Here is a 14,937-nt window from a genome sequence, read left to right on the forward strand (position 1 = left end):
AACGGCGGAGGAAGCTGAACAATCAGGTGCATCATGTCAGCCTGACTAACTGCGGATGACGATGGAGTGTAGACGGTACAAACTGAAAAAGTAAAGGCAGAAAGAGTAATACGGACAGCTATTGCTTGGAGTGGGGTGGTCAATGGGATGGGATGGTAACAGACATCGTCCCGAACGAGCAACATGACCCCACCTGAGCTGGAATACCGTCCACAGGGGTGAGGTCATACCGCTCCGAGGTATAGTGGGTAAAGGCAATACGGTCAGTTGGGCACAACTTGGTTTCCTGGAGACCAAGGACGAGCGGACAGTGCAGGTGGAGGAGCAGTTGTAATTCCTCCCGATTAGATCAAATACCTCTTATGTTCCAATGTAACAAGGCCATCGCTAGTCAGAAAAAAGGGGGGAACGAGACGGGGGAAGAGCTGGTCACCTCGACGGCAGTGGGGGGGGGGGGGGGGGGGGGGAGGAGGGTGGCCCCTTGGGCAGAGGGGGCGGGGGCCGCGGGGGAGGAGGAATTGGAAGGGAGTGATTTGGGAGGCGGAGGCATAGACCCCGGATGGGGGGAGGAGGTGGAGGGGGGACAGGATAGGGGTGAGGATACTGTGGAAGGAGTGGACACGACTGAGGCAAACGAAGTTGTCAACGTCACGGGATGGAGGCGGTCATACTTCTTCCTGGCCTCAGAATAAGAGAGACGATCCAAAGTTTTGAGTTCTTGAATCTTCTTCTCCTTCTGAAACGCAGGGCAGTCTAAAGATCTAGCGAGTGAATGCCAGGACAATTAACGCACCAAGGTGGTGGGGTGCATGTATGTTCCTCACGAAGAGGACGTCCACAATCGCCACAAAGGGGCTCAGCCTCACACCGTGACGACATGTGCCCAAAGCGCATACACTGAAAGCAGCGCATAGGAGGCGGGACGTAAGGTCGCACGTCGCACTGGTAGCACCTTTACCTTCTCCGGGAGAACGTCCCCCTCGAAGGCGAGGATAAAGGCCCCGGTGTCAATGCGACGGTCTTTGGGGCCGCGCTGGACTCACCGGACGAAATGCACGCCTTGGCGCTCCAGGTTGGCCCTGAGCTCCTCATCAGATTGCAGCAGGAGGTCCCGATGAAAAATAACCCCCTGCGTCCTATTCAGTGCCAGATGCGGGACAATGGACACTGGGATGTCCCCTAGTCGGTCGCACGCCTGGAGCGCCGCCGACTGTGTGGCGGAGGTGGTCTTTATAAGAACGGACCCCGAACGCATTTTACTGAGAGCCTCGATTTCCCCGAAGATGTCCTTGATACATGTTGACGTTTCATCTGCGAAACATCCGCCCCGATACCACCCACTCCGACCATGGGCTCTCCCCATGGGTGCCACCCAGCCTCAGCAAGGGCCACCTGGCAGGATGACCGTTGCCGGGAGTCCTGATGCCCCAAGGAGACGGGCATCTACTGCTTGGCCGACGTGGGGAGGGTGCAGCTCAGGTAGTACTATCCCTGTGTTGTCAGGGGGCTACAACCTAGAGGGTACATGACGACCCCACCACAACGGGCTAGCTACCGTGCTGGATTTAGGGGGCCATGGAAAGTCCATCATGATTGTAGGTGCAGATGGGGACGCACCATGGGCGTAACTTGTACAACCCATCAGGAGTTTAGCCTAATTTGAGGAATAGTGGGTATGGTTACAACGCCGTTACAATGCTGAGTGCCAAGGTCTTAGTGCACGGAGGACCAGTGATACACCACGTAAGGCGTCCTTCCCCAAAAGGCTTGTACTTCTGTAGAATTTTGAAAAATGGAGGTCAAACCCCAAGGGGGACCATCACATGGAAGGCCGAAACGGTTGAAACTCCTTTTAGTCGCCTCTTACGACAGGCAGGAATACCTCGGGCCTATTCTTACCCCGGACCCGCAGGGGGCTCGATCTATTGTGTTATCGTGTTATTTGTAATAAAAAATTTAGTATAGACAGTGTTGGATACAACTATGAGGGTATATTAAGTGTCTCTGCTAACTAAATTATCAACGGTACAAACGTTGAGGGAATCTTTGATAACACTGTCCATGAAAGAGGGTGCAGTAGCGAGATATGGATAGTTCAGTGCCTGTGCTACATTTTGTATTCAAACAGCAGTTGTTAGCAGAATGTATCCAGATATGTTTGGTGCCGCACACCACAATTAGTGCCCTCGGGACTTCCACCTACAGTCAACAAGCATAAGCATTGCCAACATTTACTACACTGAGAAAACATTAAACAACACAACATATTAAATGTTTGATGACGATGATACGGTGATGTTGGATATGGGGAAGGGGCGTGGTCATCAGCTGCCTTGGAAACACCATCATGGCATTTATTTGGTGAAGATGGGGAGGGGGGGAAGGAAGGCAAAGGAGAACGGGGGATGGGGAGCAGCAAGGCTGTCTCCACAGGTGGAGTTGCTTATTATGCACGAAATTCCACATCACAATTATGAAAAAGCTGCCACCACGATATATCAAGTTATTACTATGATAACCGATTAATAAAACTGTTGAACTGCCTGGATAAGCTATTAAACCAGAAGTGTGTTACGTGAAGTTGCTGGACAAAACGATAGTTGCCCTAACGTCAGTACATAAAATACATGTAGCCAAAACATGCTGAACTGAAAACGGCACGTCACAAACGTCACAGAGAGATGGATGCTCCCACTGGAGGAGGAAGTCACGTACTACTGGCAAGATTCTATGCAGAGTCTGGTAAGCAGCACTTCCTTCCAGTGGTGTGGTTGGCATGAAGTTCCCCATGCATGCATGCATGGTTGATTTGGGTGACTGCAGTTTGTTTGTTGTTCATCACTTCAAACAATTTTGTTTCACACTGACGCACAATTCACCTGTTGGACAATGAGATGACTGCATGCAAGACGATGGCCCATCAGCTCTCACCACCATCTCTACACATTTCTTTGGCTGTTTTACTGACTGTCGCACTTCCCTGTATCTTGATGTTTTCAGGTATTCAGCAAAAGACCACCACCTTGCCTTGGTGTTGAATCTGCTGTAAGGTGTCCTGGATGTTCTGAATCAACTGGTCTACTGGGTACATGCGGTGGACTGCTTGTACCACACTGAGCGAGTCAGAAACTTCAAACTGTGTTACCTTTGAATCCACTCCAGTGTCCTCATAATGCCATATAGCTCTACATCATAATTTGTAACGTGTTCTGGAAGGGATACTTGGAAAACCCTATGAGGGAAAACAGCTGAGCAACGAAGTGCATTCCTTTGCTAGAAGCCACCCATGTATGGAACAATAAAACTGTGGTATGTACCTAAAATTGAAGAAAACCGATCGGTAAACATGAAATCTGCAGTACAAGTTCTTTCTGCTGCATCAAGCTTAGGTCACTTAGAGCCACTGTAGATGCCCAAGGTGGAAATTCTGAAGACATATATTCAGATCCACGAGTACCCAACCAGCTTCGCCCACTTGGAGCCGATTCCTGAACAGCAGCTCAAAGCACCAAATGCTAATAACGGGCAATGCCAAAATTTTGAGTGCCTGTTGAGCCAGAAGGAGGGGCACCGATGAATTCTGAGTGGAGGTTCACCAGTCTCTGCTCACAGGCCCAGAATTGGGTTGGTCTAGTATGATCCAAATGCTCTCATGGTGGACAGCTTCTAACATCTTAAGATAGGAGGTATGTGTTGGCCCAAAAACAGAAATCTTGCTGCCATACTTTAATTATGATTTGAGAAATGTTTCTAAAACTGCAGGGAGCGGGACCTGTCAACTATTCACACCTCTCTGTTGACGCATTTCAAATTATTCAATGATTTTATGCTCTTCGTTTGCATGTCTTTCAGGTGCACAAGCCACATTAATTTCGTGTCAAATCAGAGGTTCTTAATACTTCCTCAAATCCCTCATCTCAAATGACCAAACTGACCTATAAAATATCTGTAAAAGGCCAAAGTGTGACACTCATACTCTCACTCAGTTATTGTCAAAGAAGGTGAGACAAAAAGAACTTTACAACTTTGGAATGATGTAGAAATTTATTGAAAGAACTTACATAATCAGTAGATCTGTCACTGTGTAGTAACTGACCTCAAGTTTGATTCACTTAGAGCACCATTACTCCATTCTGCAACCTGGAGTGCCAGAGTAGTGCACTGTTAAAATGACTACTTTCACTGGTGCAGAGCATGCTCGCTGTGCTTTTGATTTCATGAAATGAACTCTGCAACAACCGTTCAGCGTAAATTGCGTTAAACAATCTCTAAGCATGCCTTCAATTTACTCTTGGCACACGAACTTTGCTGAGACGAGTTGTTCACTCAGACATGATAAATCACTAGGTCATCCACATGTTGACGATTATGTCGAATAGGTCAAGTGAAGCTTTACCCACAGTCCACAAAAATAAACACGACATGCATCTCGCAAGACCAGCATTCCACAAAAGATGTTTGGTGGGTACTGCCTAGACATTTACGTACTTGAAACCATACAGATTCAAAATGGCACAGAACATCTGTGATGCAAATTAGTTTGCTTGTGGGGAATTCAGTGTGGACATGTTACATCAGACAGAGGCTGAAGAGACATTCTTGAACACAATAATCTTCAGCGATAAGTCAACATTTCGTATCAGTGGCATGATGAACAGCCACAACTGCATAGAATGGGGAAGCGAAAATCCAGATGCAATCCTGGAACACATTCGTAGCAGCCCCAGAGTTGATGTGTTTTGTGCCCTTAGCAAATTGAAAGTGTACAGTCCTTTCTTCTTCATGGTGAAAAGTGTCATTGTTATTGTGTACCTAGATATCTTTGAAAACTCTTTAATTCCACAGATCAATGAAAGTGACTGAGATGGGATGGTTTATTACCACCAGAAAGGTGACCACCTCATTTCCTCATGGAAGTTCGAGGTTTCCTTGATAATTGCTTCTCAGGCTGTGACGGACTAATTGCATGGCCAGCACACTCCCCAGATTTGACACCACTGCATTTCTTTCTCTGGGCTTTCATGCTCCTCCCCTATGCTCCTCCCCTACCAAACAACTTAGTAAACATGTAAAATCGAATCTACCCTGCCGTTGCACAAATTATGCCGAATTTGCTGCTACAAGTGTGGGAAGAAAGTGAATACCAGTGGGATGTTTGCGGCATCACAAATGGTAGTGACATCGAACCAAAATGACACTTGGCATTTTTATGTGCAACTTGAGGTTGTTTGCTACAAAATGTCACACCTACCAATTCTGTATGTTTTCTCCATAAATTTATATGTCATTCCAGAGGTATAAAGTCCGTTTTGAGTCACCCTGTACTTCCTATCTGCTTATATTCTTCTACAGAAATCATATATTTAACAAACTAAAAATGTACTGCACTATGTAGTACTTATGTTTTCCTTAAAAATTAGACACACTAATGTTCTACTAATGTTATAAGTAAAATTTCACCTGGAAAGTCTTCTATAACCTAACACAAATGTTTCTTGTGAGACTTTCTTATATAAACAACACAACCACAGGCTTAACCATATTCTGTAGCCTACTTACAAGTATTCCCAATAATGACTGAGTAAACACAAAAATCCAGTTCGGTCATTCCACATCAAATCATCCAGAAATTTAAGGAAATGACACCCATCGTCACGCAAATCCTTGAAATTTTGCATAGTGGAAGTTTACCTAGACGTATTCACATTTCCAAAATGTAAATCTTGCAGGTCAATTACTTTTTCTCTTCTGATAAAAAGAAGTTGTATAGATTCAGGAATTCAGGCTTTCATACACAAGCTCCTTTATAATATAAAAATGCAATAATTCCTACATTTTTTGCAATGTAAGCCTGAATTTTTTTTTTTTTTTTTTTTTTTTTATTTTTTTTTTAGTTAAAGAGGAAGGTTTATATTTTTATAGTCATGCTTCTTGTAGTGAATATCCATCATCTACATCTCAGAAAAAACTGTAAATAACTTCTTTTAAACAAAATCCATGCATGGACATTATGATTTATTTAAGGTATCCCCCCCCCCCCTCATAGATATCTTTGAAAAATTTACAATATTATTATAAACAGCTTATTCCATTATGTCACACAAAAAGAATCAGTTTGTAGAAATAATGCTAAGTGTGAAAAACAACATTATTATAAAAGAAATATTGAAGTTGCTAATTCATGACTGTTTTATTGCCACTACATGTATTATATCATCCAGTTTCTTTGTTTTGAGTCATGTGTTCACTGAGCATGCTGATCTCCGCTCTTGTACTGAGTTGTACCCAGAGTCAATTATTGGTTAAAAATTCAATTGTTGCAGATTTTAACTATTCATTCCAAAACAAATGTAAGTCCCCTAATGTTACAATGATAATGTGAAATAATTTTGTAATGAAACAACGGGATAGAATGATTTTTTCATTATTTAATTATTTTTTAGTTTACACCAATCATCTTTTGAATTATTTATGACAAATATTGGTTTTATGACTGAAGCAGTATGGAAAGAACAAGTAGGCAGTGTTTTCTTGGACAGTATCTGCGAGATATATGTAATAACCTGACTTGTGTGAATGAAACGACCAGTGAAGAACAAAAACTTTTATTATGGTGAAGTGACAGTCATTCATAAAGTGATTTAATTGTTTGTGTGTGTTAAACACAAAGATAGGCACCTCTCTCTACATAAGAAAATTTGCTGCGATTCCTTCAAGCCCCATAGACGATCTGTTTCTTCGGGATTGCGTGAAATTAACTTAGAAAAGGCAAAGACCTTCAAAATTAGAGACCTTAGCGTTATTCCTGGGGAGAAAATGTGTCCAACCTGTATCAAACTTATTAATGAGAACAATCAAGTGACGACTCATCACCAGACTATATAAATGACAGTAATGTGAAGGTACAGACTCCTGAAAAATCTGTGCTCAATACTAGCTTAACTAGCTTAGGAGTATCTCCTGCAAAGCTGCATTCAGTTGCTTGGCATAGTCTGTATGCAGCAGCCAAATGAAAATTGGAATCAGGAGCTGGGGCTCTGAAAACTAAAATTTCACATACATATCAAGTTGAGCTGGCTGCTGATGCAAGCACTATCCCTGAAAGTGATTTAACAGAACTGGAAGAAAAGGCAAAACATCATGATGAACTCGTGGACAAAATCAAACCGAAAATTGAATATGCAAATAATCGCGAAAAAATTCAGTTACTTACTCTTGTTCCGCCAACTTGGTCTTGACAGAAAGTCAGTTACGAATTTCAGATTTCTGAATATTTGGTATGACAAGCAAGAGCTCTTTTAATGGAGAAGGGTATTTTATTGATGTCTGAGGAGAAAAGAGGAAAGACATTGCCACATGATACAGTGTGAAAAGTAAAGAGTTTTTATTTGGATGATGACGACACAAGAATAATGCCTGGGAAAAAAGACAAAGTGAGCACCAGCAAAAATACCTATGAACAAAAGCATCTTGTTTGAAGTAATTTAAGTGAACTGTATTCTTTCTATAAAAATAAGTATTCTGAAGACAAAGTAGGATTCTCAAAATTTGCTTCTCTTCGACCAAAACAGCGGAAAGTTGCAGGATCATCAGGAACATATACCGTATGTCTGTGCTTTTGCCACCAAAACATTATATTGCTTCTAAATTCCATTCCTATTAAAGAAACATACCAAGATCTAATTAAAATAATAACATGTGATATAAAAAACTGAGCCTGTATGCTTCATCTGTGTGAAAAATACCCCACCAGTTGATTGCTTCAAACCCACTTAGAAAATGAAACAGAAGACTATGATCCTGATGAGATGGTTCAGTATGGTGAATGGGTATCAACTGATAGAGTGACTAAGTGTTCAAATCACTTCTCTATCAGAATTCTGTGGGACATTAATTAAGAAAATTGAAAAACTTACTCCACACTCTTATTTCTCAGTCACAATTTGATTATCTGAAATGAAGAAGGAAACACTTGATGATCTGTGTTAATTTTAATGGACTTCAGTGAAAATCTTAATTTTGTTGTTCATGATAAAGTACAGGGTACCACTGGAAAAACAGCAGCTGCACTCTTCACACTGTCCATATATATATTACAAATTGGAAAAAACAGTTACATGCAAAAAGACTTTGTATTGTTTCTGATGATCTAGAACATGATGTTGCCTTGGTGTACCAGACTCAGAAGACTGTACTGAATTTTTTGAAGTGTGAATATCCAGAAATTCATCTTGCACATGTTGAATATTTCACTGATGGCTGTGCTGCACAATATAAAAACTAACAAGTTCAGAAATATTTGCTACCGTGAACACAACTTCAATATAAAGTGCAGCTGGTCCTTTTTGCTACCAGCCATGGCAAATCTCCCTGTCATGGTATTGGTGGCACTGTTAAAAGATTTGTCACAAAAACAAGTTTACAAAGAGTTTATACAGATCAAATACTTACAGCTTCACAGGTATTTGAATTCTGTCGTGAGAACCTACAAGGCATTTCAGTTCCCATTGTTTCAAAAGATGAAATGGTACAAGTCAGACATTATCTTTCTCAGTGCTTCACAAGTGCAAAAACAATCCTTGGAACACAATCTATGCATCACATTGTACCAATATCACAAACCAAAATTGGAGCAAAAAGGCTGAGCTGTTATACGGATTTTAGTATCGCGCACGATTTCTCAGGTGTACTTCCACCACTAATGCCAGAATGCACTGAGCAGCCCAAATGCTATGCTGCATGTGCAATGACTCTTCTTGATATTTGGGAATTGTTGAGAAGGTGAATTGTGAGGAAGGAGATGTTACAGTAAGGTTCATGCATCCTCACAGACCATCCCCATCCTTCTATTGGCCTGATAATGATGTTTGTGATGTTTCTTTCTCTCATATTCTGTGTGAAGCTGATAACACCACAGTAACAGGCCGTACTTATTCCCTGAGCAAAGAGACCTCAAAGTTGGTGGAAGAAAAGTGGTTCTCATCTAAAAAATATTACCTAAGCATCAAAGTGTCTTGTCGCATGTGTAGTCCCGAATCAACTTGAATGCAGATTGCAGCACCAGCATTTTGTGCAGTGTTGACAATATCGGCTTTTGACAAAATACTATGTATTTGTACATTGAGTTAATTTGGTTATGGCAGAGGTAAAAAAGTGTTCATATCTCATGTAATGTACAAGTTGCCCTTTATTTCATAATGAGTAATTTTGTTTCATATATTGCAATTTTTGTTCAATTTGGATAGAAGTTTATTATTTGTAGATCATTTTAATTTTTTCAGTGTTTTCCAGAGGGGGGCAATTGTCCAAAATATTTTTTTTCCAGATTTAACAAGAAAATTAAATAAAATCAATTTACAAAAATTTAATTGGATAATTCTAACATGTTTTCAGAAACTACATGTCCAAAAGGATAGTCATGGAAAAAACTGTCAGCATACCATTTTTTGTTTAAAAACTGCATCCAATTTTCAAATTTTTACAGTTTGCTTTGAAGTAACACATTGCATCAAACCCGCAGCAATTGCTACCAACAGAATGTATGTAAAGCAATAAAAATTGGCAAAAGTTCATGATATTAGATACAAAAGCAGTACACAAAATCTCTGTTCAAAACTAGATAATGGGTGTCATGGCCTGGATGACTTGACATGGAATGGCCCAACTGCAAAGTTACCTCATGATCTTAAGGCATATGGAGGTGTCGGAAAAATTGTAGGTACACCCTGATTCAATGGCTAAGTCCTAACTTTCTTTCTCGTGTTCTCTCTGACTGAATCCCATCCACCTTCAGAAGGTGCTGCCAGTAATCGAGGCAGTGCATAAAGTTCACTCAGGAATGAACAAAATCTTCCTTACGAACAACTGTGGTTTGGGCCTGCAATTGTATTTGAACATTAACTGAGGATGTTGATTCGACTACCTGACAAGGAACTTGGTACCATGGAATGAATTTCTTAGTTTTCCCTTTGGAACTTGAAGTTTAATTAGCATTAACCACGGCCCCATGTGACACCTATGCAATGTGGCTTTTTTAATGTGGGTGCTTTCCTCTTGTTCTAAAGCCTTTGTATTCACTTTTTTCATCTGATGCCAGATACTTTTTACAACCTTTTAGCAAAGTTCAGACAGATAATGTATCCTCACCCAGAGTAGGTTGACATTATTCAAAAGGTGAGAGCATTTTCCAACCAAAAATAACTTCATAGGGCTAAAGGCCTGTGTTTTTAGTGAATTTTTGAGTAGTGTACGCACACAACAAATTGCAGGAGGGTATCCCAATTATGGCTACTATTAATGTAATAACTTAGTATTTTACACAATGTCCTGTGAACACTCTCCATTCTGTCATTTGCTTGTGCACGCAGGGCACTAGTACATAGCGTCTTCACGCGTAATGGTCGACATAACTACTTCAATAGCTCTGACGAAGTTCATGCCCCGGTCAGTTGTTATAGCATGCCAAATTTAGATAACCATTGGTTTGTCAAAGCTTGCACAACTTTTTCTGCTTGTTGGTTTGGTATAGTGTTCAAGGCCAATTAATGTGACAAATGATGAATTATGGTCAGTACAACAGTGTGCTGGAAAGTAATGGCTCCCAATTTGTTTTCTGCTCTCAGTATCAGTTGTGGTATTGTATGTTTTGCATATGGCTCCATCAACTTTTCCACTTCGCTGATCCAAATTGCAGCCTCAATGCTAGAGGGCTCTGAATTTTTTTGTGCAACTAGGCAGTTCACGAGAAACAGCTTGCTGTAATCTAGTTTCTCACCACAAAAAACAAGAGACGAATGAAAGCTGTGTACGATGACAATTGTATCGACATCATTAATGTGTAACATTGGATTGTCTGGGCTTTTAATGAAAGAAACAGTGGTGTTAATCTGAATACATGTGACAGAGCTCAGAGTGGATGATCGCGATCGCAGACAGCATCCGATGAGACTCATCAGAACTGCGTTGAGGAACTTACCACAAAAAACTGCTGGATAACAAAAAGCACAGCTCCCATGTAAGTGTGGAATATCATAATTGCACATATATGCCATCACTGCAGAACTGCGGTACAGGAAACCGCGTGCATAGCAAGTGCATCGAATGTTCAATCCTAACATGAAATAGAGGATACTGGACATCTCTCGTCAATTTTTTTGCATTTTGAGTGTGAGGGCAACAGTTTTCTTAACAACGATCTGACAAGTGATGAGTGTTTGGTTCACCATTTTGACCTTAAAAAGAAGTAAGCAACAATATAGTTCTTTTAGAAAGGATCGCCAATGCCAAAAAAGTTCAGGGCTATGCTATCAGCAAGCAAAGTCATGTTCACAGTGTTCTGGGTTGTTCAAAGTTGGGTGCATTTGGAATTCACACCTAAATGCACCACCATAAACTCTGAAAGGTACTGAGACATCCTCAGAAAAGTGAAAGCATGAATTCAAAGAGTTCTTCCACACACGAAGCACCCTCTCCTTCAGCAGCATGACAATGCCAGACTACACAAACCTCTGTGGCCATCAGTAATTGTTGCAATGAGGCAATCCAGTGCTCAAGTCCAGCTACAATGGAATCATAGGCTTGCCTCAATACTTCACCCCATAAACAGGCTGGTACAACTATGCAGCAACCACATGATATTTGCTTGTTAAGCACTCATCATCAGAGTTGAACTATGCTTGTTTTGCAGGCCATTGACAATATGGAATGGCAGCATGAGCTCTGCACCACTCTTCCGTCCTTACTCCAATGCATTCTATGGCACATGCTTTGATACTTAACCTGTCTGCATTGCTATGAAGCCGGCCGGAGTGGCCATGCGGTTCTAGGCGCTACAGTCCGGAGCCGAGCGACCGCTACGGTCGCAGGTTCGAATCCTGCCTCGGGCGTGGATGTGTGTGATGTCCTTAGGTTAGTTAGGTTTAATTAGTTCTAAGTTCTAGGCGAATGATGACCTCAGAAGTTAAGTTGCATAGTGCCCAGAGCCATTTGAACCATTGCTATGAAATTTTCTTGGATGATGCACTACCTCTAAATCAAATTCGTTTAGTTGTAAGGCCCAGGAGGTTAAATGGCTCATTGGATCTTCTAGTTCCTAAGGCCACTTTAGTGCTGTGTGGTCTGTTCTGACAAAATGCCCCCCCCCCCCCCCCCCCCATACAGATAGCACGGGAAATTGGTGATGCCAAAAAGCTAGCACTAGAATTTCTTTTTCTGTAGTTAAATAATTTCTTCCTGCTTTATTCATCTGTCTGGAGCATATGCTATAGTGTGTTCTACCCCATCCACCTCTGGTTTTAGGACACAGCCTAGAGTCTGACTGCTCTAGTCACACAAGTTAAACTGTTTTCAATAGTAAGGAAAAATAAGGACAAGATCAGTGATCAATAATAAAAGCTTCATCACGATCCCAAGTCCAGTGAGATTTTATTCTTTTTTGTTAGCAAATGTTTTAGGGGGTGTTGTTACCTCCGCAAATTTTGGAATGCATTTTCAACATAAATTGGCGATCCCAAGATATGGCGCACTACGTTTACCGTATTACGCATTGGAAAATCCTTTATGGCTTGCACAAGTTGTGGTTTGGTATGCACCCTATCCTGACCAATAATGTGGTTTAAAAAGTGTACCTACTGCAATGTGAAGTGACAATTTTTTGAGAGTCAGTCCATCTGCATGCAACCATTCAAATACTTCTTTCAGACCCACTATGTGCTCCTGTATGTCCTTGGAGAATAGTATTATGTCCTTTACGTACAGTGAGCATTGCTTTGGTTTCAGGCACTGCAGCATCGCGTCTAACAAATGTTGGAAAGCTACCAATGCATTTTTTAAACTGAAAGGTATCCAATATTACTGAAAAGCGACCAAGTGGGACCAACACCACTGTTTTAGGCTGATCTTCCACTGCTATTTCCAATTGGTGACACCCGCTATGCAAACCAAAGGTCTACTGTGTCTGTGATACTGAGCATGAGGTAGGTGTCAAACTGTTCATTGGTTTAGAAATCTTTAATCACAATAGAACCTACAAGCACTTTTCCCATCTGAGGGCTTCTTTGGCAAAATTATTACCAGTGCTGAGCAGGACAGTACTTTCTTCTATAGTTCCACCCCAAAGTTGTTGATCATCACACATTGTAAATAATGTGGCACTATGTATGGTTTCTTGTGCACACATGGCTTGTTCCCAGTGGAAATTCTGTGCTGCAGCAGAGGTGTAGGTGGCAATGGTCCAGTTGGGTTATATAACCCCACATACTTCTCCAATAACTTTTCTCCATATCTATGCTATCACTCCCTTTCAGATGCAACACCTTTCCTCTTAGTGAAATTATCACCAGCCTGTCCTGGCCTCTGGTACTGTAGCTGTAATTGTCTCATAAATTTTAATCCTTGCACAGTTTTTCTGCCAATAGCACTGTGATGCTTCAACACCTGACTGGAGTCCAGTACCATCAGAATTAATGAGATTCATCGCTGTACAATGTTGCCACTAAAAGGGGTAAAACTGCAGATTTTAATGTTGAAAACTGTGCTGTGAAACAAATTCCCGTTATGTGTAATCAAACGGACAATGAATCTATTGCAAAATCTGCAGGACAAGAACAATACGGATTTACGTCACAGATAACGTGCTTTTTTCCACTTCACTGAATGACGGATACCTCAACATAACTAGTATATCCAGAAGCGAACAGACAAAGTGATGTGCATATTTCCTTTTTCCATTTTTACACACGTTTTTGTGTGCCCACTACGGACGATAACAATTTCTTTACTAGTGAAAACACGCCATTAACAGATGGAAAATATGTTTATTTTTTCATATTTACAACATTAAGACGAAAGAATTTATTTTTCAATTAGTTCACCTTGTGATTACAATTATGGGCCAACTGATAGGAAACAATGTCTTAACACATTAAACAATACGAGCTAAAAACACGGTACGAAATTTTAGCTCTATTTTCGTTATAAGGCTAGCTCTAGTAATTGATACTGTAACAATGAAGTAACCTCTAATGTATCAAAATTACAAGGAAAACTGAACTTACTTTCGGAACGCCGAAAGAAACCTTCCTGCCTTTCGCGCAGGAACAAAACACCTTCTTTGTCAAATTTCTGTGAAGGCTGCGTGGCTAATGTTGTCAGCTCCTGTTTGTTGAAACGCATCGCGATGACTGTGAGCCTGAGAAATGTACAAAACAGTCCACCGAACTGTGTGCCACCAAGCGCAATTCCAATACATTAATGGAAACCAATTTTTTTAAGCAGCCCTATGATACCTTCAATGAAAGGTGAGAGCGGGTCATGGGATCTTCTGTCAAAAATCAGAAAAACTGCAATAGTGGGTTGGTGATCACACATCTATCACAAATAACGCGTGCACATAACTACTGCTAATACGCCATTATAAGTTGAAACAGACCACTCTGTCAGCTGGGCAAGAAGCGCGAAATTTAAAAATTAGATGTCAGATTTATGTAAGCCTTTTCATAACAACTACGTCATTTTATTTTTTTTATGTAGAGCGTCTGAAACACGCTTCATGCGTTATTGACCAAGAAATATGTCTGTTGATAGGGCCGCATTGAAAATTTGGTCGCGATTTAAGTACATGTCGAGATTACAACAATTTTAAACTATTTACTACTACAAAAGTAATTCGCAATTCCATGTATGTTAACTGTGTGACGGATCTATTTCCACAGACATAAATACTTGACGGCTTAAGTTTTATGGTAACAAAGGTCAACATATTGTTGATAGTAACTTTTCGTTGTATTTTAGTGTGATTAATTACTCTTCAGTTAATCTCGAATCAAAGAACAGATGACCAATTTTGACAAATAATGCGTCATAATTGACTTTACGTAAATTTCGTGAATCTCCTTGTACTATTGACTCCTCTTTGGACGTTGGATCAATGACAATGTG

General features: G+C 41.0%; 1 protein-coding gene across 1 annotated transcript in view; it reads right to left on the minus strand.

The window, feature by feature from the left end:
* The window catches only part of LOC124794682 (inositol polyphosphate-4-phosphatase type I A-like), a 272,042-nt gene extending 257,530 nt beyond the window's left edge, over positions 1-14,512 (minus strand). Inside the window, 2 exon segments of the mRNA XM_047258226.1 lie at positions 14,055-14,188; positions 14,286-14,512. Of these exon segments, the coding sequence (XP_047114182.1) occupies positions 14,055-14,172 (118 nt within the window). The 5' untranslated portion in view covers positions 14,173-14,188; positions 14,286-14,512.
* Between the last annotated feature and the right edge of the window lie 425 nt (positions 14,513-14,937).

Source organism: Schistocerca piceifrons, chromosome 4 (assembly GCF_021461385.2).
Source record: "Schistocerca piceifrons isolate TAMUIC-IGC-003096 chromosome 4, iqSchPice1.1, whole genome shotgun sequence".
NCBI classification, from domain to species: Eukaryota; Metazoa; Arthropoda; class Insecta; order Orthoptera; family Acrididae; genus Schistocerca; species Schistocerca piceifrons.